At 37.0% G+C, this 22,935-nt stretch overlaps 1 protein-coding gene across 4 annotated transcripts in view; it reads left to right on the forward strand.

Annotated features, from left to right (window-relative positions):
- Positions 1–22,935, forward strand: part of LOC149548267 (uncharacterized) — a 312,683-nt gene that overhangs the window by 61,210 nt on the left and 228,538 nt on the right. For all 4 annotated transcript variants that reach the window (XM_089792325.1, XM_089792327.1, XM_089792328.1 and 1 more), the window contains exon 4: positions 19,409–19,593. In XM_089792325.1, coding sequence (XP_089648451.1) covers positions 19,409–19,593 — 185 coding nt within the window. The remainder of the gene's footprint in view (positions 1–19,408; positions 19,594–22,935) is intronic.

Genomic DNA, 22,935 nt, shown 5'->3' on the forward strand with positions numbered 1-22,935 from the left:
TATAGAATCTAAGATGCTTCACTGCCTTGACAACAACATAAGCATGTTTCTCCGTTTGGCTATATTTCAATTCATGAGCTTTCAGAGGACAACTCATAAATGAAATAGGTGATTCAACACCTTCATTATTTTTCTGCATCAGAATAGCAGAAAGGATATGCTTTGAAGCATAACCATACATAATAAAACTTTTAGTATAATCAGGACATACCAACATAGGAGCATGTGCTATAGCATCCTTGATTTCTGTAAATGCTTTCCTTCTTGATTCCAATGGAAAACAGTCTTGCCTTTCATCATCTCAACAATATGACGAGTTAATTGGGCAAAATCTTGCACAAATCTTCTGAGAAAATTCACCTTTCCGAAGAAAGAATGAACTGTTGTCTTACTTGATGGTAGAGATAGGCTTTGAATTGCCAGTACCCTCTCAGGATCAATCTTAATACCTTTCTTTGACACAATGTGTCCTAGGAGTTTTCCCTCCATCAAACCAAAAACTTACTTCTTAGTATTCAAAGACACCATGTTGTCTACACCTTTCCAAAACTTGTCGTTGATGAAAGAAATGATCTTGACGTTTCTTGGAATAAACAGTCAAGTCATCTAAGTACACAACAATACTATCATTGATTAAACTATCAGAGGCAAGATCCATTGCTCTTTGAAAAGTCACTCCAACATTAATAAGACCAAAAGGCATCCGCCTATATGCAAAAGTACCCCATGGGGTAGTGAATGTTGTCTTATATTGATCATCTTCGAAGACCTCAATTTGATTATATCCAGAAAAAACGTCAAGCATAGACAACATCTCAAAACCAGTAACAACTTTCAACACTTGGTCCATGACAGGCAATGGATAATTATCCTTAAGAGATGCTTGATTAAGATTGCGGAAATCCACACATATGCGAATCTGGGCATTCTTCTTTTTGACAAGAACAATATTGGCTACCCAAGATGAATGATGGATGGGAAAATTGATACCTGCTTCAAGCATCTTCTGAATTTCAGCCAGAATAGTACCTGAAATCTTAGGATTATATTGCCTTTGCTTTTGGCGAAAAGGAGCTGCACCAAACTTCAGAGGAATATCATGCTACACTTCTTTAGGATGAAAAGACTTAAGATCTTCATAAGAATAAGCTAGAACATCTTTGTATTCACGAAGAAGAGTAATGAATTTTTCTTTCTCTTTTTTTGTGCACCAATTACCAATGTTCACTAGCTTTGGGTCTTCATCCGTTCCAATATTGTGTTTCTTGTACTATTCCATAGACCTGGTTCTTGTCTTTTGCTGCTCTTTGATATACCTATGATGTTTATCAAATAACTTTTCCAAAGAAACCAATCCTTTAGGAATCTTGTTCCCTTTAAGTGTCATAGCCCTATATTTACAAATAAGTATACTTAATAAATGATATTGAATATAAAATGAGTGTTTCATAAGATGGTGATCATTAGCATCAAATATCTAAATAACCTTAATCCACAACATTCGTGATGAATAAAGATATTGACTGATAAGAGATAATAGTCAGTGACAACTTAATAATTGAAAATATAAGGAAATGTAAGAATAAGTCAATAATATGAAATAAAGAATACTTATATATATATATATATATATATATCTTGTAAGCACACTTAAATAATATACTAAATAAATATTATAAATTAATAGACAAATAAATCAATAAAAGAATAAATTGATACAGTAAATACACTTTATTAGAAATGATAAAATCATTAAGTTATAAGGGCAAATATAAATATAATCTCTAATGAGAAGGCACGACTATAGGAGTTCCAGAACATATTAATCTAGGGATATCGAAAGATTGAAAAGGGGGAGAGGAGCGAAGGGACTTCAATAGCTATACCATAAAGGACATCATGCAGGATGAAAGAAAAAAAAACATTAGTCATGCAGATGTGTAAGACAAATACAGTCAAAATCCATCAGTCAACTGGCCAATCAGATTATTGCCATAGTATACAAACAAAAGTATAAATTGAAGGAAAGACGAAAGACTTCCTTCGTGGTGTTATTACCACATATGACATCAAGACAAGAACAAATTTGAGTGAAAAAATAGCAATACACAAAAGAGCATAACAATTAATCAATTAAAAATACTATCGAGTAAGACTGGGGACTTTGTTTATATTACAGTGGCACATATGAAAGGCAAATCAAAACCCATCCAAAGGTATGGCATGTAGTAGAAAGACAAACACTGTTGGGATAGATAGGAACTCCCATATAATACAACAAATGATAATCCAGTCAGCTCCGGCATGGACAACAGTTAAATCACGAGCCAATATAGCAAGCGGGAGTTATGCAACATCACTACTAAATAGAGGTGGGAGTAGAATTAATTTATAGACATTACAGTAACATTGCAGTAACATCCAGGGGTTAACCTGGGCAACAGAAATAATATTTAGTGACTTCCATCTAGTAAATGATTACTCAGAACGACACTACACATGTAAAGGGGATAACATATAAAGAATGAAAGATAGAGCCAAACATGGATAAATATGTAACAAGCAAAATGCATAAGTACAATTTTAATAAATCAATCATAGTATACCCAGATCTTTCAAAAGAGAATGAAGAAAGCGATAAGCACAGAGGGAAAGATAATGAATACAAAAGATTCATAAGAGTACATAAGAATTATGTAAGATAGATAATATGATAGTAGCACAACAGAAGTAGCAATAATAGGAATGATAAGAGAAGAATAATAAAATAAAATATGGGATAGTGATAATAAGGGACAGTTGGAGTGACATGGTGATAAAGAGAGCACTTCCTAATACAATTCTAATTCATAGCAGAGATATACAATCATCTTAGTTTGCTTGGAAATGAAATTGTAGATAAAACTATCAATCAAAGATTCATAATCATTTACGAGATAAGAAATATGTATTTCTTCTTGAAACCAAGTTGATCTTGGTAGAGGGTATCCATTTATGGATATCGAGTTCTTTAGAGAGAACTCAGAGATTAGAGGGCATTCAGAAATGAATGTCGAGATCAAAGTCCCAGAGAGAGATTTTTAGAGAAATCTCTTAGAGGCAATATATATAAATATATTGTAGTGGTCAAACATATGCATATGTCAGAGACAGAGACTTGGTAGAGGTGGGATCTCTACCAAGTAGTGTTATCAGAGATCCCAAAGAGGCCTAAGGAGAAACTCTTTCTATGACAATTCCTAATCGAGACGTAGATCTCACCAGAGGGTTAGGTGATTGGAGAAAGGATCTCTCCCGTAGGATTAGGAAGGGTAGCTTGGGTAGTATTTAGATTAGTATTTACTTAAATCTAATATTGCTAATATGTTTTATATACAATTTTTGATATTGTACTGACAAATGGTTGCAGGTTATAGCTTTCGAACCTAAGCGGAAAGCGGGGACATTACATTAAGTTGAATGACTTCATGACTGGTTTCTAGATCTACTTCGGAAAGCACTTCATTTGGATCATACTCACCTCCTTCAAAGTACATTTCATCAAAACCTTCTTTTGTTTCAAGAAAGTTAATGATCTAATTATCATCGTTGAACACTTGCTAATATTCACAATTATCCAGAATACTTAGTCGGTAGACAAACTCTATTTCATAGATGTTATCTTCAAAATCCTGATGTGGAAGTAGAAGAGTAGCTGAAACAACAAGAGCATTAGCTCTATCATTTATTTCTTTGGGAATTACTGAAATATTGAAAGCATCAAAAAGCTTGATGTAATCCTAGGCTAAATCACGATAGTGTCTAAGCCGGTCATTTTTGGCTTGATATTGACCCTTAATTTGACACACTACCAATTCAGCATCTCCTTTAACGTGCAAGTTTTGAATTCCTCTAGCTTGCGCCATGTTCAATCCCAATATCAGGGCTTCATATTCAGCCGTGTTATTGGTGTTAGGAAACTGCAACTTGTATGAAAAAGGGAAGAATTCGCCTTCAGGAGAAATAAAAACAACTCCAACACCGGATCCCATAGAAGCACAACTGCCATCAAATTCCATAACCCAAATAGTAGTAGAGCTACTTGTGCTAGCACTAGAATCATTTAGAATAATTCTTCCTTCAAGAGAATCAGTAGAATCACTCTCAAAATGCATCTCCTCATCCTTAAAACAATCCATAGGATCATCTTTAAGAATAACTTTTTCATCAGGAATAACATCTTCCTCTATGGCATCAGCAAAATTCCCAGTGTCTGACAGTAGTGAAGAACTTTCAGAATTCGTCTTGTCTTTGGCAAATTTAGATATTTCATTAGCATGTATATAATAATTTCCCATCCCTGCTAATTCAAAAAGAATTTGAGCATGTGGAATATTGGATTTGACTACCACATACTTTGTTTCTCTTTTAGGATACAATTTTTGCATAACACCTTTAACAGGTATTCTAGCTTCTGTCATATCCATGTTAAGTTCTCCTCCTACATCCTTACAGAAATTGCAACCAAGTAACATACCATGGGAAGCTGGTACATCAGCAACTAAGACCGTCATTTTGATCTTTTTGTCTGGGAAAGACGCAAAGGCAAATTGAGCATCTTTGATTTTCCCTTTCAGAGGCACTTGTTTGTTCTCCATAGAATAGCAGCTACCAAAAGACTTGGTTAAGGTCAAACCTAAGGCATCAACAACCTTGGTAGGCATGAAATTATCAGAAGCACCTGAATCTATGATGTAGTTACTTAACTTAAAACCATTGATCAAAAGAGAAAGATGGAAAGGCTCGATCTTTCCTGGAATGGAGGATGGAATGGTTACTAAGTTATTTGGCATATTCTTCACTTCAGGAGTGACCAAATGAGTTTGAGTAGGCTGGGATTCTTTGACAAATTTAGCAAGTCTATCCAGCTGATCTGGATAAGCTTGTAGGTATTCTACCTCAGACATTTGAATCTTGGTCTTCTTAGCGTGATCTATGATATCAAAAGCTTGAAAAGAATTTTCTAAGGAAGAAATTTCAGCCTGAGATTTAGGCAAACTAGGCTTTAAAACAGTAGATGCAGGAATAGTTTGATCAACACTTACGTGATTTTTAGCTGGATCATTAGGTAGACTGGGCAATGGTGTCCCCCTCTTTGCAATAGTAACAGGCATCTGAGGAACATCCAATTTCTTTTCAGCCTCTTCTTGTTGTTGAGCCAACTTAGTTTGTGAACGTGTCATCACCGCATAAGCTTGTGCAAAATCAATTTCATGATCTTCAGCATTGTACTGCACATAACCAATAGTAGAGTCACCAACTTCTTGAAGATCATCATGATACAGAGCAGCAATACTCTCGGAAGGATATTCATCTTGATTGTCATTCAGTGGATTAGCTTCGAAGTAACTAGTAGCTGTGTTACTTGGTGGTGCTTCGAGTGCAAGCCTCTCCAAAATCTCTCAACTTCTTTCTTACCTTGAGTTGATCCAACGAACGGTGAGAAGGGGGAGCCTTCCCTTTAATGTAGGAGAGATTTTGTCTCACACCTTGTGGCTGGCCTACCTATTTTGTGACTGGATTTACCCAAAACCGTCGGTTGCAAAATATCCACCCAACACTCCATATCTCTGCCATGTATGGAATCTTGATCCACGTCTTGTTTTTCTAATTCTCTAGTCGATGAAGAACTAGCCATAGAAGTAGGCATGGGAGACTTATGCCTTTTTCTTCTAGACTCCTTACTAAGGTCTTATCACTTACTGCTTGTTATGTTTCTGCTACATTATCCCTTCTTTTGGAGTTTTCTTTTCACACCGAATGTGTGTTCCTAAAATGCTGATGGTTCTTTTATCCCCTCCTGAAGATGAAACCTCACTCTACCTTCTCACATGAGTGAAAGTAACACCTTATTTCATTAACTTTTTAATTTTCGTATCCATCTAAGCCCTTGATCTATCCATCACCACTTTCATTAAGAGCCCCAAATCTGAAAGCTCCTCCTTTAGCGACTTATAGGTGGTTTAATTAACTTGTCCTTTTCATATTCATAGTGGGGATTGATTATACTTCTATCATCCTTAACCTAATTAGGAATAGGGAAGACTCCACATTTTCTCATTAAATCATTTGTCATCTTGGACCACATTTTTCTCCTCACAACCTGTTCATGCATTATATTTGCCCTATAATCCTCACTATTGATCCTATGTCTATATTTTCTCCCCTTCTAAGTTTTGTTCTTTTAAAATGGATTGAATTGCTTCCTTGCCTTGTATGTCTTGAGCTGATAGAATTGTAACTTTGCATTAGTTGTCTACCTTTCCCGCAATGGACACGACTCAATTGTTTTCCCCAATGTCACAGAGGAAAGCATTCCTTGTTTGTGCTTCTCCTTTTCTATAAAATCAAACTCTAAAAGTTGCCTGACCAGCTCCAACAAGACCATCTTATCGATAGGATATTTAGGAAGTTTGTAAGGTTCCAAAGAAAATCCCTAGATCTTGATGTAAGTAAAAGTACACAATTGAATGTGCCAATATTCATATTGTTGAATCAATGCTCTGACATCATTGGATAATCTCTTATGAAATCATTTCTAAAGTGTGGGCATGATATTCATGGTGAAGATGTCATTGACCTTTCTGCAACTTGCCTCTCATGTAGCTGTAATTTAGGATAATAATCATATACTTAGGATTGATCTTTGCTTTTCTCAATCATGCCCTTGGGTATGGGGCCTAGATATTCTCTTTTCAGTAAGTATATCAACTAAGAATTCACATGGAATTGCTTTGTTTTCCTTAAGTCCTTTAGATGAGCATCTATGTTGTCACTAATCATCCTTGCCCAATTCATCATCACTTCCCTTGTTTCTATTTCCTCTATGAAGTAATACATCCAAGTGTCAAAGAAGGCCCCTGGAGGTGTTCTGATGACTCTGTTCAGCATAAATATCAAATCACTGTAATTATCCTTAAAATCCTCACTCACTATCTTATTTGGCAACTTAGAATGCTGCTTCCTTGGCTGACTGATCTAGTTCTTGTTGATGATGTCCATACAAATGTTCGATCTCCTCATATAAAGCTTTATCTTCCTCCTCAGTCCTAATCTACATCCTAGGAAAATATGGGATTCTAAAAGTTTCTTTTACTGCCTCCTCATTCAAGAATGCAAACACCTTCCCCTTGGCCTTGATTGTCCTGGTATTTGAGTCATAATTCTGTGAACATTCAACCAGGAGTTCATTGCAAAGGAAAGCTGAAGGAAAACCAAATGCAGGTAGAGTTCACTCCTCACTGTTTTCCGTATTCACTGCTTTATTTGAAGGGAGACAATCTTTGGATCCATGCATTCTATTCTTTAATTTATTAATATCTATATCCTTCATGTCCGCCTCTGCCACTTTTTCCAATTTAAAATCTATCTAAGACTCAGGATAGAATCCTTTGGATGGCCTCTTCAGTAGTACCATCCTCCCTGCAATTCCCTTACTCTCCACCATTTCCCTTCTTAAGATTTGAAATTAGTAAGGCATTGAAGGGCTTAATAAATTTCAGACTTTAAAATTCCTTGAATTACTCCATGAATTCAATACCACAACTTAGTGATTTTACCCTTTGAAAGTTGTAACAAAAAATAGGCACTCAGATTAGAATCCTAGGACAGTAGAAATTGATCGACACAGCCACAAATTGACAAAATCAGACTTCCATTAAATTCTGATTTTCTGAGGACGAACATGGAAAGTCTGAAAATCAACTAAGAATTGGTCTAACAACTTTTAAGCTCACCATACATTATGTTCATGGATTTATATGTGAACTATGCATTAGAAATATAACTCAATCATGCCCCATAATCATACCTCACCTTTAAGGCCAACATAACTTGTCTAAAGACATACCTGCAACTGCCCTTTTTAAGATGAATTTGGGCTGCAAACTCAGTGATTCAAGCACAAAGGAACCTCTAATGACAACAACACCACACTTGTTGATCGGTAAAGTTGGAACTTATGAGAAGGCCCCTGCTGCTGATGGTTTCAAACTTAAGTCTGAAGACAAGTGTTGTATCAGACTTCTTATGGCTTCAAAATGGGCCTAGAACAACTCCAAAAGGTCTGCAATACATAAAAGTCTGCATCAAAGATCACTTGAAAATTTTGAAATTTTATGAGGAAATCAAATTTTATGAGGTTACTTTCTTAGTCTGGAAACTCCCATTTCAGCCCTCTTAATGCTTGAAATCTAAGTTACCGACTCGGGTACAGATGGAGATGCAGGGGCACGGATGATTTTGGATGCGTTTATAGATAGATAGATAGATAGATAGATATTAAAAAAAAAAAATAAAAAAAAAAAAAAAAAAAAATATATATATATATATAATGTATATGCAAAGAAATGAAAGAAATATAGAGAATGGAACATTTGATAGTATGATACTTGTAACTTCACCAATACATATTCCAATTGAAATTCAAATATTCAGTAAGATTGTAATGTGTACTATATACGTCTATGTTCATGATTCCAATGCAAATCAGAAAATCATCACAATTACAAAATCAAAATATAGTTCATGATTCAATGTTCATAATCCGAATCAAAATCATATGGATTCAAAAAAAATTCCTCATCATCTCCAACTCCTCTATTTGCTACAAGTTCAAGATCATTTGTACCGAAAACAGTTCCACTTGTGCTAGATGAACCATGTGTCATGATGTTATCAGCATCATTATTTGTGATTGTAGTAAGATCTTGAATCGTTGCATCCAAGTTTGCACAGTCAGGTTCTACATCCCAAAGCTTGGTTGCCCCTTGTAGTGATTCTCCTTACATGACAAAAGACGCAAGTTGGAATGAATGTAAACCAAGTCTTCAACTTTCTTAGAGCCCAACTAGTTACGCTTCACTGAGTAGAAAATGGAGTCTGAACTCCAATTCCATTCAGTGGTAGAAGAACTTGCAACTTGGAAAATGTTCATAAAATTACAAAATTAAAGTAAAACATAAAAATGAAAGCAATTTAAAGATTTGTAGAATACAAGTGGTAAACAAAAAACAAATAAAACTTACTTGTGAGAAGATTTTGATCGCAATAGGTTGTAGATACTTAAATGGTTGACCATAGAGGTTCCACCATGTGATAAATCCCATGTCACATTGGCCCTTTATTGCAAGTGGATTGAGTTTTGCTCCCGAAGCAAATAAGCCAAATTTTGTCCTCACTTTTTTGTGAATATCATCATCTAGGAAGAGTCACTTCCTTGGAATAGTACCTTAGAGATAAGGCATCTGCAAGGTGGTGCAATGGGGTAGTCATCTTTTCCCAAGGATGATGAACGATTATTTCTAGTTCATTTCATAAGACTTCACATTTTATGGGATAATTTTCATGTGTTTGTATGGAAATTTTTTATTTTTTCTACCATTGTATCCATGCCATCATAGACTTCCCCCAAACAAGGTTGATTTGTATTAGCAAAGTGGAGCATAGTCATGACAGGGTCTGTGAAATATAATACAAAATACATATAAGCTCACCCACTGTCATCCAAGATCAATGCCTTGACCTTTTCTGCCCAAACTGAATTTGAAGCCTTCCATATACCCCACTAGATAGAGATAGCCATTTAGCTTAATGCCTCTTGCACCTTGACAAGTCGTCTCATAACAATAGTATGAGATGCAGATCAGATTTCAATGACCTAAGTAAGTTAATCATAACATGTTAATAAATATTAAGCAAAGTTATATACAAATTGATAATAGAACATGACATAAAATATATAAATTAAATTTAGTAATTACAATATACCTTTAACAACTCCAATTTGGAGAATGATCTAAATATCGATCGTGACATGTGATGGGTTGTCACAAACATTTCTCTCCTCCCCCTCTTGGTAAATTTGGCTGACCAATCTATTTGAGTGCCAATATGTTGCTTGACCAAGTTTAGGGAGTGTTCGGTACATGGTGTCCAAAAATATAGTTATATTGACCCTCAACCAAAGCACCTGCATCGCTACAATTTTGGAAATGAATTGTGAATCTTTCACTTCCCCTTCACAATAAACTGTCTTCAAAAACATTTCCCCCTTAAGGTGACACTACAATCACATTAATCAATGACTGGTTTTCTTGTATCTTTCCATCTATGCAAATCAATAGAAACACATGAAGTTTTCCATGAATTTCTAATTGGTTGAATATCTTTCTTTACACAAGCTTTCAGTTTTTCCAATAGAGTGGTACACAACTTTTCATCCCTAGGACCTGTGTAATCAATTGGTGCTTTATATATGATTGCCACCATTTCCTTCAAATATGGTGATCTTGCCAAGTTGAAAGGATGACTATTGGCATAGTGGCAACGTGTAATGGCTTGATCAACAAGCTTTCTTGCCTCCATTTTAAATGCGGTGTCCAATGGACCTCTTTCGCGGGTGGTACTTTCCGCCTCTTCCTCTTCTACTCCCAGTACAAGTACTTGCAAGAATGGATGTTTGGAGAATATAATTGGTTCAATAAGTAATTGCATTGTTTTGTTTCTAGATAGAGGCTGATAAATTTTTCATTTTGATCTTTTAACCAATTTATCAACTTCTTGTTCTTTTACAAATGAAGTTATTTGTGCATTAGACATCCTTTTCCTGTTTGTGCCTTTGCACATTGCAGATCCTTTATCGGCATGGCCCATAAAATGAAGTTTGACCCAAGAATATGAGCTATTGAATGACTTGACTTTGTTACTTTTCAATAATTACACTTCCGACGATATGCGCCACCTACAAAAACCTATAAGATTCTTGTGGTATGTGTCCATAAAGGAGATTCTACATAAAATTTTGAAAATATTGGCTCCTTACTCTTACATTGAACTTTGACTATCGGTGGCTATAGTGACCCCCACCGATAGGCCACTAAAAACCTCAAATGCTGAACTGAGAAATTTTGTCAAACACCTCACATACAAGGGTCATATGACTGATATAGCATTTCGGTTTGCTTCAATGACTTTTTCCTTCAATTAGCATCAATGAGAATGCTTGCAAGAAGACTCAAAATTGACTAAACAATGACCTAACATGAATGTGCAACATATTTTGACTATATTCAATGCATATATGTGACTGAAACTACTTGCAATATGCAACTACAACAACTAGTAATTATGACAAACACTTTGGATGCGACCTAAGATGGCGTTGATGCACTTACAACCAAGTGGCATTAATACAAACACTTGGTATGCAAAATTATAATATTATTTATGCCAAAAAGAGAACCTACAACCAATTGACATTTTGTCAAACAATTGGCATGCAAACTAATAAGTTGATCATGAATGATAAATACATATTCAGTTACAACTATATCAGACCATGTCATGTTCCCATTTTGGAGGCAATTTGATTTAATTAATTTAATTAATTAGGTTGTCCAAAATAATGAATATTTTATGAGGATGACTAATTAATTATTTTAATTAAATAAATAAGTGGTATTAAGTTAATTATTTATAAAGTTATCAAATAAATAAATAATAAAAAGGTAACTTTATATTTAATTAATTTAATAAAGTGACTTGAATTATAAAATATTTTATAAAGTCACTTAATAGATAAAATAAAATAATGTTCTAGAAGTTTCTAGAGAAAGTGGAGAAAAAAGAATAAATAGACACCTCGGGCTTCATTCTTTTCATCTAGTTGTTTATTTCTCTCTTGACATCAAATTGTGATTCAGTCACATAGTCTATTGTGGAGCCAAGTGGTTTCAAATAGTCAGTTGATCTTTGGGAACGAAAACTCCCTTAGATTTGCATAAGTGAGGAAGTGAACTATCTTTTGAAGGGTTGCACATTTGGAGGTGATACTTCAATCATTTCAGCTAGAGCATCATTGGGCCTAAGGCCATTTTCAGCATTTCAGCATTTCAAGAGGCATTTTTAGCAAGGCCGAAATTATTGGAGGTCATTTCTAGCAGGTCTGAAATTATATGAAGCCATTTTAAAGCAGAACAAAAAAAAAAAAAGGCAGGCCAAAAAAGCAGTCCGAAAAAAGCAGGCCGAAAAAGCAGAACAAAAAAAGGCCGAAAAAGCAGTTCGAAAAAGCGGATCCGAAAAAGCAGTTCGAAAAAAAGGCGGATCTGAAAAAAGCAGTTCGAAAAAGCAAAACAAAAAAAGAAAATCCGGAAAAAAGCAAGTGTAAAAAGCAGATCGGAAAAAAAGCAAAGCAGAAGGGGCAGCATTGAAGAAAATTATTACAGCCATCTACAATCAGGTTCTTCACTTCTCATTTGGCATATTTTTTGAGAAATGTAGGTTTTCAGCTGAGTACAAAATATAGCTTCAGTACTTCACTATTTCACATTGTACTTGTCTTTGTTTGCCATTTGGCATTATTGGTATCAAAAGAAGGCTAGGATTTTGCAATTGAAAGAGCATTTAGATTATCTATATTGCAACCCTAGAGTTGATTAGTTTGCATTCCAATTGTTTGATAAAATATTAATTGGTTGTAAGTTCTCTTTTTGGCATAAATAATGTTATAATTTTGCATACTAAGTGTTTATATTAATGCCACTTGGTTGTAAGTGCATTAATGCCATCTTAGGTTGCTTCCAAAGTATTTGTCATAATTACTAGTTGCTGTAGCTGCATTTTGCAAGTAGTTTAAGTCATATATATGTATTGAATATTGCCAAAATTAGTTGCACATTCATGTTAGGTCATTGTTTAGACAATCTAGAGTCTTTTTGTAAGCATTCTCTTTGATGCAAATCAAAACAAGAGTCATTGCAGCAATTTGAAAAGTTATATCAGTCATATGACCCCTTGTATGCAAAGTGTTTGACAAAATTCTTCGAGCCTTCAATCAGCATTTTAAGGTCGGATTTGAGCAGGGTCATTTCAGTAGTATCAGAGCTTGCTTGCAAAGTGTTTGACGAAATGTCAAACAACTGAAGTATAAAGATTTGTGGTGTTTGAAGAAGTTATAACCTGTTGGGGTTATTACAGTGGTTTTCTTGCCATCCTGTTGGGTAAGAGTTGTCTTGTATGAGTGATCAGCACTCTACTTTATCCAGAATGGACAGGTATAGTACAGAGTCTCAGAGGACACGATCTTGGACAATTGATAGACAAAGTATCTAGAGTCAGAACAGTAGAAAGGATGGTTATTTAGACATTCGAGATGAACTTAGGAAAATGAGCCATGACATGTTTGAACAGTTGGTTAAGCACCACCGTATGATGAATGACATGCTGTCTGACCCAGCTAAGGTGGATAAGTTGACTGGATTTCTATTTGGCAAATCTTCTCACAGGGCAGATGACACAATTACCAAGAACTTGCATGAGGAGTTTGAGAAACTAGCTTATAGCTAGGCAAAGGTCTCAGATTCTACTCCGCCACAGGAGGTAGTGGGAAAGGATATTACGCAGATTGATAGTAATGGTCAACTTGATACTCAAGTTGAGACAATTGTATACAGGTCGTCAGAGGGTGATGTCACAGGTACTCGGGATGGTTTAGTTACAACAGATAGTGACTACAACATAGAGGGTTCAGATGATGATTTTGAGGATGTTGTTGTGCACAATGGTGAGATACTTGGTAGAGATGAGCAGACATTGAGCATTCATGACTTTGCCGAGAGAGAGTACCAGACATAGTTAGATGCTTCGTCACATGAGGTTGAGGCTGGTAGTACTTCACATGATTTGTCTAGCCAGTGTTAGCCGACTGGATGGTTCCGGCGGTATTTTGTATTCTGTAGCCGACGGTCCGGTGATGTTTCTGTAGCCGACGGTCCGGCGGTGTTCCTGTAGCCGACGGTCCGGCGATGTTTCTGTAGCCGACGGTCCGGCGATGTTTCTGTAGCCGACGGTCCGACAACGTTTCTGTATTTTGTAGCCGACGGTCCGGCGGTGTTTCAGTATTCCGTAGCCAACGGTCCGGCGGTAAATAGTTTGTAACGGATAGAATAATTGTGGCCGACGGACTCCTTCGGGAAGGTTCGGCAGTAGTATTTATATCCCGTCTGGGATCATTGTAAATCAGGAATCTACTATTGCGAATATTATTCTGCTATTCTGCTATTATTGTCTGTATGTGTTGACTTCTTTACCTGTACAGTAAACAGCCAGCTGAAGGTGAGCGAAGACAGTATTGTGACTTCATTGTCTCATCATGACAGGATGCGGGATATGATAGAGGATCACATCCAGATGATTCAGTTACAGGGTAGACATAAGGGAGTTCAGGCAAAGTCTTCTTGTGTTGACTTACAGGCGATTAGGGAAGGAATGGGAACGATGAAGTTGAGTTATTTACATCTTCTATCAGATCGTGACCATCTTCTTAGCCTTGTCGGAGACTATTCAGATGCCTTGAGGAGGAAGGACGAGGAAGTTGACAAGCTTTCTCGTGAGCTTGAGGACACTCGAGCTTATTTGGTGAATACTCCATTGGCATTACAGGACTGGGAGAGACATGGGGATAAGCATGGCATGGAGTTGAGTTTAGTTTCATCTTGCACTCCTGATACTCAGCTTTCTGCGGTAGGCAAATCATATGTGTTCGTTGATAATGTTGCTAATTCATCTTGCATTCACATCCAGGATACAAGGACAATGTCAGACAGGTATGTGGAGTTTAGTTGGTATTAGTCATATTACTCAGTTGAGGAGTTTGCTTGAGTTACCAGCTGATTCTAGTTTACGGATATGGACTTGAGATTGTTATATTGGCGTTTGGGATTCAGTTGACTGGAGATCTTTAACACTTTTTGGTAGCAATGATTGTTTGGGTGCTATCATGGATTTGATTAGCAGATTGCACGGTGTTGTCTTTTCTTGTGCCAACAGCTTGTCCGATGTTGGTATTAGTTTTTATACACCGGTGTTGGGCTTTGTTCATATATCCAGTCGACCATTCTTGCTGGAATGTGTTGATGATCTTTCATATTTGGCAGTGTGTATAGATGAGTCCTAGGATCTTATTGGCATTGATGACATCCAGGAGGATGCAGTGGGCAGTTTTGAAGACTTACTTTCCTTGGCAGTTTCTTTTGGTACAAAGGAGTTGGACAACAATGCTACAGTTTTTGATACTCCGTATGTTGATATGAGCTTTGGAGTTGATTCGCAGGGTATGGATGGTAATACTCTAGAGACCATTAACTTTGAGGATACTCCTTTAGACAGTGCGTCAGAGGAGGTTTGTAGGAGACAGTCTAGCCAGTGCCATCATGTGTCTAGTCAGTTGAGAGTTAGTGAGCGAGACATTTCTATCGCTTGCTAGCATCTCGACGTTGCTCGTCAGTTGTTAGCAATTTATGGATGGGGTTCTCCTACTAGTGATGAGCAGGGAGGCAGTTATCTTTCCTTGACAGAAATCCACTCTTTATGGGAGGCTATTCGGATTCTGAGACAGAATTATATGCAGTTGGTAGCCGAAAGAGATCATCTTATGGAGTGGGGGAGTACAGCATACGATGCATTATTGGCCAAGGAAGATGAGGTGAGTGAGCTTACTCAGTAGCTCGAGGTGACTTCTGAGATTCTTGAGAGTACACAGTTGGCTTTCGAGGAGTCACAGTTTCATTTGGCTAAGGTGACTATGGAGTTAGAGCGACTACAATCTTTATTAGATTCTGTACAGTTACCAGCTGTGGTGTCTGGTGATTTGAGGATGTCCATGGTCGAGATTGTCAAAGACAGTGGAGATGGGGATGCATCCATCCTTGATACTAACATTAGCATATCGGGTTCGTTCTCACTAGAGTCAGGTTCAGTTGAGTTGCGTGCTGCAGCAGATTGTTGTGGTATGCCTGACATGGTGGTGGCCTCTAGTACTGATGGCACAGAGACTAGAGATGTTGTATCAAAGATCATGTGTAATGTTGGTGAGCCGGCAATTGGCATGTTTCCTGCTAGTAATACTACTCCCTTGGTGATGTCTTTGGAGGTAAGAGTCAGTTCCAACTTGGTTAATGATCGATTGCAGTTAGTTTCATCTGGATTGCAGTTTGAGCCACTGACTGAGATTGGCGCATTCTATCGGCATTACACTGTGAGGTATGCTCATCAATTTACCTTTGATGACCATGTTGATGAGATGATGATACAGAGATGTACTTTGGTTCCTAGTGCTCGTCATCAGTTATGGGACGGTTTGACGCCTCGGGATGAGAGTTGTGATGGGCATGACATGGCGATAGGTTTTGCGGTTGACAGCTTGATAATACATGACTTAGAGTAGGAGTTTGGGAGTGATGCTTCAACGGTTGTTGTTATTGATTGTACTCCTTTGGCTATGACATCTCCTGACTTAGCTGGTGATTAGTCATAGTGGGTTGTATCACTTGTTAATGGTGAGCTGTTGACTGAGGTTGGTTCTTTTTATCAGCATTATACTGCAGGGTATGTACATCAGTTAGCATTTGATCCTTGTGTTGAGGAGTTGATGGTAGGCAAATTTGGGTTGGGTTCCATTTCTTGTTGTTTATCTTGTGATGTCTTTTCACCATCAGTGGTGCATGGGAGTTATGGTTATGAGACAGTGGCCGGTGATCTGTAGAGTTGTGTTGACTGCAGGAGTTGTACAGTGTGTGGATTCTCCATACTTGGTACAGTTTCATTCGGGAGCGTTCACCATTTTTGCAGAATTGGATTGTACATTCCATATAGGCCAGTGGGATGCGTTGATGGTATTTATTGTGTTGGCAGTTTGATTTGTCCACTTGACTTGGGTTCTGATGTTCTAAGAGCTTGTGTCGTGCGGGTTTCTGACTGTGGTAGTTGTGATTTTGGAGTTTGGTTGAGCTGTAATTGTCAGTTTGATTATGGATTCCTCTTGGTTATATTGCAGAGGGTATTACAGGAGCTTGTGTTAATTGACAGTACTATAGTTCATGACGACATTTGGGATCCAGGGGGATTGATTGGTTTATTTTTCAGCCATTGCTTGGGGACAAGCAATTTCAGGAAGGGCGGACTGTCATGTCCCTATTTTGGAGGCAATTTGATTTAATTAATTTAATTAATTAGGTTGTCAAAAATAATGAATATTTTATGAGGATGACAAATTAATTATTTTAATTAAATAAATAAGTGGTATTAAGTTAATTATTTATAAAGTTATCAAATAAATAAATAATAAAAAGGTAACTTTATATTTAATTAATTTAATAAAGTGACTTGAATTATAAAATATTTTATAAAGTCACTTAATAGATAACATGCCTGTATAGATAATAGCCTCCATCCATCATGCCGATATCTCCTTCAGGCTATCATTTTCCATTCCTCTGAGAAAAACTTTTTTGCCATCAACTTCAAAAGAGAATTCAATGTTCTTGAAGCTCCGTATGTACTTGTCAAGAGTCTCCATCCACTAGATTCCCAAAATGACCTCTATGTAAAGAATTCATTTGTTGCCATGTGGTTTCGCATGGTAATGTTGAGTTTCTGGACCACATGAGTACATGATAAGAGAGTTCCTCCTTCCACCTTGACTTCGATCCCACATGTGTCTCTGTGGGTAAAATTCTTCTCTTCACAAGTGACAAGTTAAGGAAATTAAGTGTTCACTCACTGTCAAGCATTCCTATGACCGTATTTCCATGGAGAGTTCCCCATACCTAGAAAATAATACACCTTGGGCTGCTAGCAAGAACGATGGACCTCCTTGCCGTACCAATGCTATGATCCTCTCTATACAGTTTAGGTTAACCTCTTTGGAAACTTGTTGACCATCTCCTTTGAGTATCGAATCCTCCCACTCCTCTTCACCATCTAACATTACCTCGATGTAGTGTATCTTTCCTTTTCCTAAGAGTTTGTGTTGAGGTCGTCATAGTTCTTTGTTAGTAAAACAAAGCTTTCTCCCCCTAAGCTCTTGTTTGGTGGCCTCATCCAAAGATGATTTCTTCAAATGGGGCTTGTCATTTTATTTTTGGGCCAACCATCGTTTGGGGTGAACAATTTTGAGAAGATGAAGTTGATGATGTCACCATGCTTTGGGCCTACTTGATTGCCTTGAAGAGGGTGTTGGGGTTGATACCTTTTACCCATCGCTTTAGTGGTTCCGTTAGTCCATCTGTGAATAACACGATTTTTCGTCTCTCCGAAATATCTGTAACTAGCACAACCTCTAAAACTCAGTAATGTAACTGTCATTTGAGCCAATTTGCCTCAGTTGTGCAGGTTCTTGAGTTCTGGATCATTACCATCAAAATTGTCTATAAGCCTTTTTGTAAATTCAGCATAAGTGTTTACTTGGTAATGGTTGAGAGTAGCCATACTGTGATGCCACCATTCATGGACCACTCCTTCCAGGTGGAGTGCAGTGAATTTACTTGCTTCTTGTTCGGGTGTTGGATTGAGTTGGAAGTAAATGTCGGCCTTCATCAGCCACGCTTGAGAAGAGATTGATCGAGATCGATCAAACGTAGACAGATTTACCTTGCTTAACTTCCTTTTGAGGTCAGCACTAAAGTGACCATAGTTTCCACCGTTGGAGTACCTCATTCTCAGCTCGACATAATCTTTGTGAGATATATACCCCTCCATATGTGCATTCCTCCAATCTTTCTGTAAATGTTAATGCATTTCTTCGAAAGTTAGTTCCCGCCCTTTATGTGGTGTCTCAATCCTTTTCAACATCAAGGGGTGAGAGCGTGAGGGATGAGGGTTCACTGTTGAGTATTGTAGTATTTTTACCATTGAAGACAAGTGGCCATCAAGTTATCTTACCACCTATTTTTACCCCTTAGAGAACATTAACCATTATAGGACATACTAATGATTTTTATGTGGTCTCTCTCTCTCTCTCTCTCTCTCTCTCTCTCTCTCTCTAAGTAGTTCTTATTTCCCGCACCACCATCTCTATCTTGTTTTTATCATCCCTTACTGCTTTGTTTAATGGCCATTATTGTGTACACACTATTGGACATATGCAGAATATGATGCCTTTAAGACTTGAATGTTTCTGCCTTCTTTCTTAGAATTGTTCTGAAAGATTTTGAATAATCGATATGTGAAAAATGTAAATAAATATACACTATCTACTTTTATTGAAAATCATGTATGCATCAATCACGGGTAATGTCTTGCAATTTTTTCATGAAATAGTTATGTGGGCTGAGCAATATATTCTTAATATATCCTCTAGTTAATATATACAAGAAAATTAGTTTTGTATGATTGTATAGAAAAAACAGCCATGGTGTATCATGAAAAATTAACAATTGTTATTTTTGTGATCTATGTTTGTGGAAACAGGAAAAGAAAATATCAATGTAAATAGGATTGAGAATATATTTATAAATTGCTTACTTGGTAACAGGCTGATGAAAGAAAAATGCTCTTGTTTAGAAGGTTAATTGATCAAATGAAACTTTTGCAGACAGCATCAGTACTTTCAGCAACGGAAGCGTCAACAAAGATCACAAGTGCTGGAAAAAAATGTTGACAATCCAGGGATTATATTGGAGAATAATCAGTACTTCAAGTCACTAGATGTTGCCAGTTTGATGAATATATGCTCAGCTGCACAAGCTACAAGTCAACCTAAGCTTGTCACATCTCCAGGTTAGAACTTCTATACTGTTAGTCAAGGAAAGAGTGCAGAGCCTCAGTTGAATTTATTTGAGAATCAATTACTATTATTAGATGGTTCTTAGAATGTTTAACTTTCCTTCAATTCAGTTCCCCAAGGAAGGATGCTCTTTAAAGAATTTTCTCTTCAAAGGAAAACACATAATATAGACTAATCCAATTAACTAACAGAGTTCTAGAAGACATAGAATAGATTTTCTCAGAAAATTGTTGCATTGTGTGTGTGCCCAATTGAAAAGGCATGATTGTTTCGGGATCAGTGTAGATTTATTTTCCCCTATATTTCTTATTATTACTGGAAGAATTCTTTCTAATGCCTCCTTCCATTGAGTACTCTGAAGTGCCCCTTTTAGCCTATTTAATTCCTATAGGCTAATGTCAGGCTGTGGTAGGGGTTATTTTAATTGATTCAATCAAGTTGTCCAACAAAGTGAATTTTAGGATGACTTTATTTTAATAAATTTAAAAGGGTAACTCAAGGACAAATATTATAGTCACTTTATAATATTTCAAAAATATTTGAACCTGAGCCTTATAGAACATTGCTGCTAATAATCTTCCTCAAGTTTCAGCATTCGCTGAATTACATTTTGTGGCTGTCGTGGAAGAATATTGAACTTGGTGTGCACCTTTGGTGGCAAATAGTACATATTGATAGTGCATAACTTAGAACCAACTCTCATCAACTCCAATGTGAGACCGGTTGATGGAAGAGGCGAAAAGAGTCTTGGGAAGAGAGAATTTACACATTTTGCAACTCTGGGAAGGTGGAAATGGAACAACACTTCATGTTAGAATGTGATGCGTACAAGGACATCAGGTTCAAATTTGTGGATATTATATTTGGAAGCTCTTGGCACAACTTATTCAACAAGGAGTACAATGAGAAGTTAGTGTAATAACCCCAACCGTTTATAACTTCAACAAACACCAAATTCTTTTATAATTTAGTTGTTTGACATTTCGTTAAACACTTTGCAACCAAGCTCTAATACCACTGTAATAACTCGACTGACTCTCAAACAATCTGTGTTGAAGAATTGATTTCTTTTTTCTTGTTCTTGAGGTTTTACAATTTTGATACAACAATATACCAGGAAACTAGAAGATTTTGCAATAATAATTTCAACTCAAATATTTAGATATAACATAGGGACTATACAGCTGAAAAATTTCAGATTTCAATATCAACTTCGATACTGAGTATTTTCACAAAATACCAGCAACCTAGTTGATAAACTATCCCCTATTATTTAAATAAACAATACCCAGAAAAAATAGAAGTTACAATCCATGAACTTATAGGTAAGACATGCCTTGAAACCCTCTGAAATAAAGATTAGTTGCAACAAAGAATTCTTCAACAAGCAAATACAAGTGCAGATTTGGAAATGCTGCTCCCAAAGTGTAGATAGAAAATAACACCCAACAATAGATATAAATTGATGCTCAACCAACTCCAAATTAACCAGCACACAATTTGATATAACAATTCCAGTGAATACCTTCATAAATTCTAGAACAACTTCCAGTAGCAAGAAAAATTAAACTTCTTCTTAGCAATAATTAATACAGTAGGAGAAATGACAAATCGTATGCCTCAACACAATTTGCCAAGCAATCTCAGAATTGAATCTACAATACTTCAGCTATAGATCCTAAACCCTTATACTTCAGCAAGGGCACAAAATTTTAGAACTTCAGAAGTGTCACAAAGACAGCAAAGAAAGATAAGAGAATCAAATAATTGGATGCTTTTCTCATCAAATGTCTTCATATTTATAATCTCCAAATGGCACCAGTTTCCCAAAAGAACTTCACTTAAGAAGCTTTCTCTACACAACATTAAAATATATAAAGTGCATTAATATAATTTATTAAATGCTTTTGGCTCTAAAAATGACCTTTTCCACCATAACTAAATATTCTGATATGCAAGGCCATTGTTTCTTGTTCCCACGATTTAAAACTTTTCATCCCGGTTGCAATGAGCTATGATACTGAGGTGACCGACCAACAATACCAACAAAAATAACAACCTCAGCGTATTTAGATGAATGATAATAATAATTCACCCGTCTTACGAAAACAACTAAAGAAGCATCATAATCAAAATCTGACAACACCAAAGTGATCTTGATGGTGAAAGACGATGACCCTGACGAGGTGAATTAATATAAATAGATGCTCCTTCCAAGATTCTTGGAGCCTGAACTAGAAGCCCGAAAGAAAAATTGAGAGCATTACCTAACTCCTCTAACTCAAATGAGCTCATTGGAACCAATAGTTTGACTTACTATAAATAGTAAGTCCCTCAATTGGAGCCAAAACATAGCATAGGCTGCTGAAAAGCCTATAACCCACAACTGAGACCGTCAAATCCCATTGTCAACTCATGAGGGTCACAATAGTGAAGTGACCAATGTCGTCGGTAGAAATTGTGTATCGGCCGACAGGTCCCTTCGGAAAGGAAATTGTGTATCAGTCGACAGGTCCCTTCGGAAAGGAAATTGTGTATTAGTCAACGGGTCCCTTCGGGAAAGAAATTGTGTATCAGCCGACGGATTCCTTCGGAAAGGTTTTTATGTAACGAATGTATGTGGCCGACGAACTCCTTCGGGAAAGTTCTTCGGAAAGTATTTATAACCACTTCGGGAAGCATTGTAATCATATAGGATATCTTATCATGGAAGCATAATGTACTGTTGGTATATGCGAATAATAATAATAGTTCTACTGTTGCTGTTCAGTGTTCATGTCTATTTCTTGTGTGCGTTGCTTAATTAATCCATACGGTAAACATTTGGCGCCATTGCCCGATGGACCTGGTACGCAGGCAGGCGGATATGAATTAAATGCTGAATCAGTTGAACAAAGATAAGAGTAAGCTGAAGGAAAAAGATGACATACGCGTTGCGCAAGAAAATTTAATTTTGGCTCAGCAGATAGAGTGTCGAAGGAGATTTCAGAAAATTGCCGACGGAAACAAGAGCGCGGAAGGATTGTTGAAGGAGACTCGACAACGGCTTGTGTTGGTGGAAGAAGTGAGGGAGGAGTTTCTGAACCTGCATACGCCACGGGAAGAGAATCCTGACGGAAGGAGATCGACTCGCACGACTCAGAGTGCTGAGGGAGCACGAGCGTGGAGTGACCTCTTCGTCCGGGATATACTTCCGGAATGAACAGCTTCGGTTGACAAACCCTTTTCTTCACCAAACAACACGGGTGTGCAGAACAGCGCGGGTGTGCAGAACAGCACGGGTGTTCAGAACAGCGCGGGTGTCCAGAATAGCGCGGCTGTGCAGAACAGCGCGG

This window comes from Cupressus sempervirens, chromosome 7 (genome assembly GCF_028749045.1).
Source record: "Cupressus sempervirens isolate cs-2001-9-10 chromosome 7, ASM2874904v1, whole genome shotgun sequence".
NCBI classification, from domain to species: domain Eukaryota; kingdom Viridiplantae; phylum Streptophyta; class Pinopsida; order Cupressales; family Cupressaceae; genus Cupressus; species Cupressus sempervirens.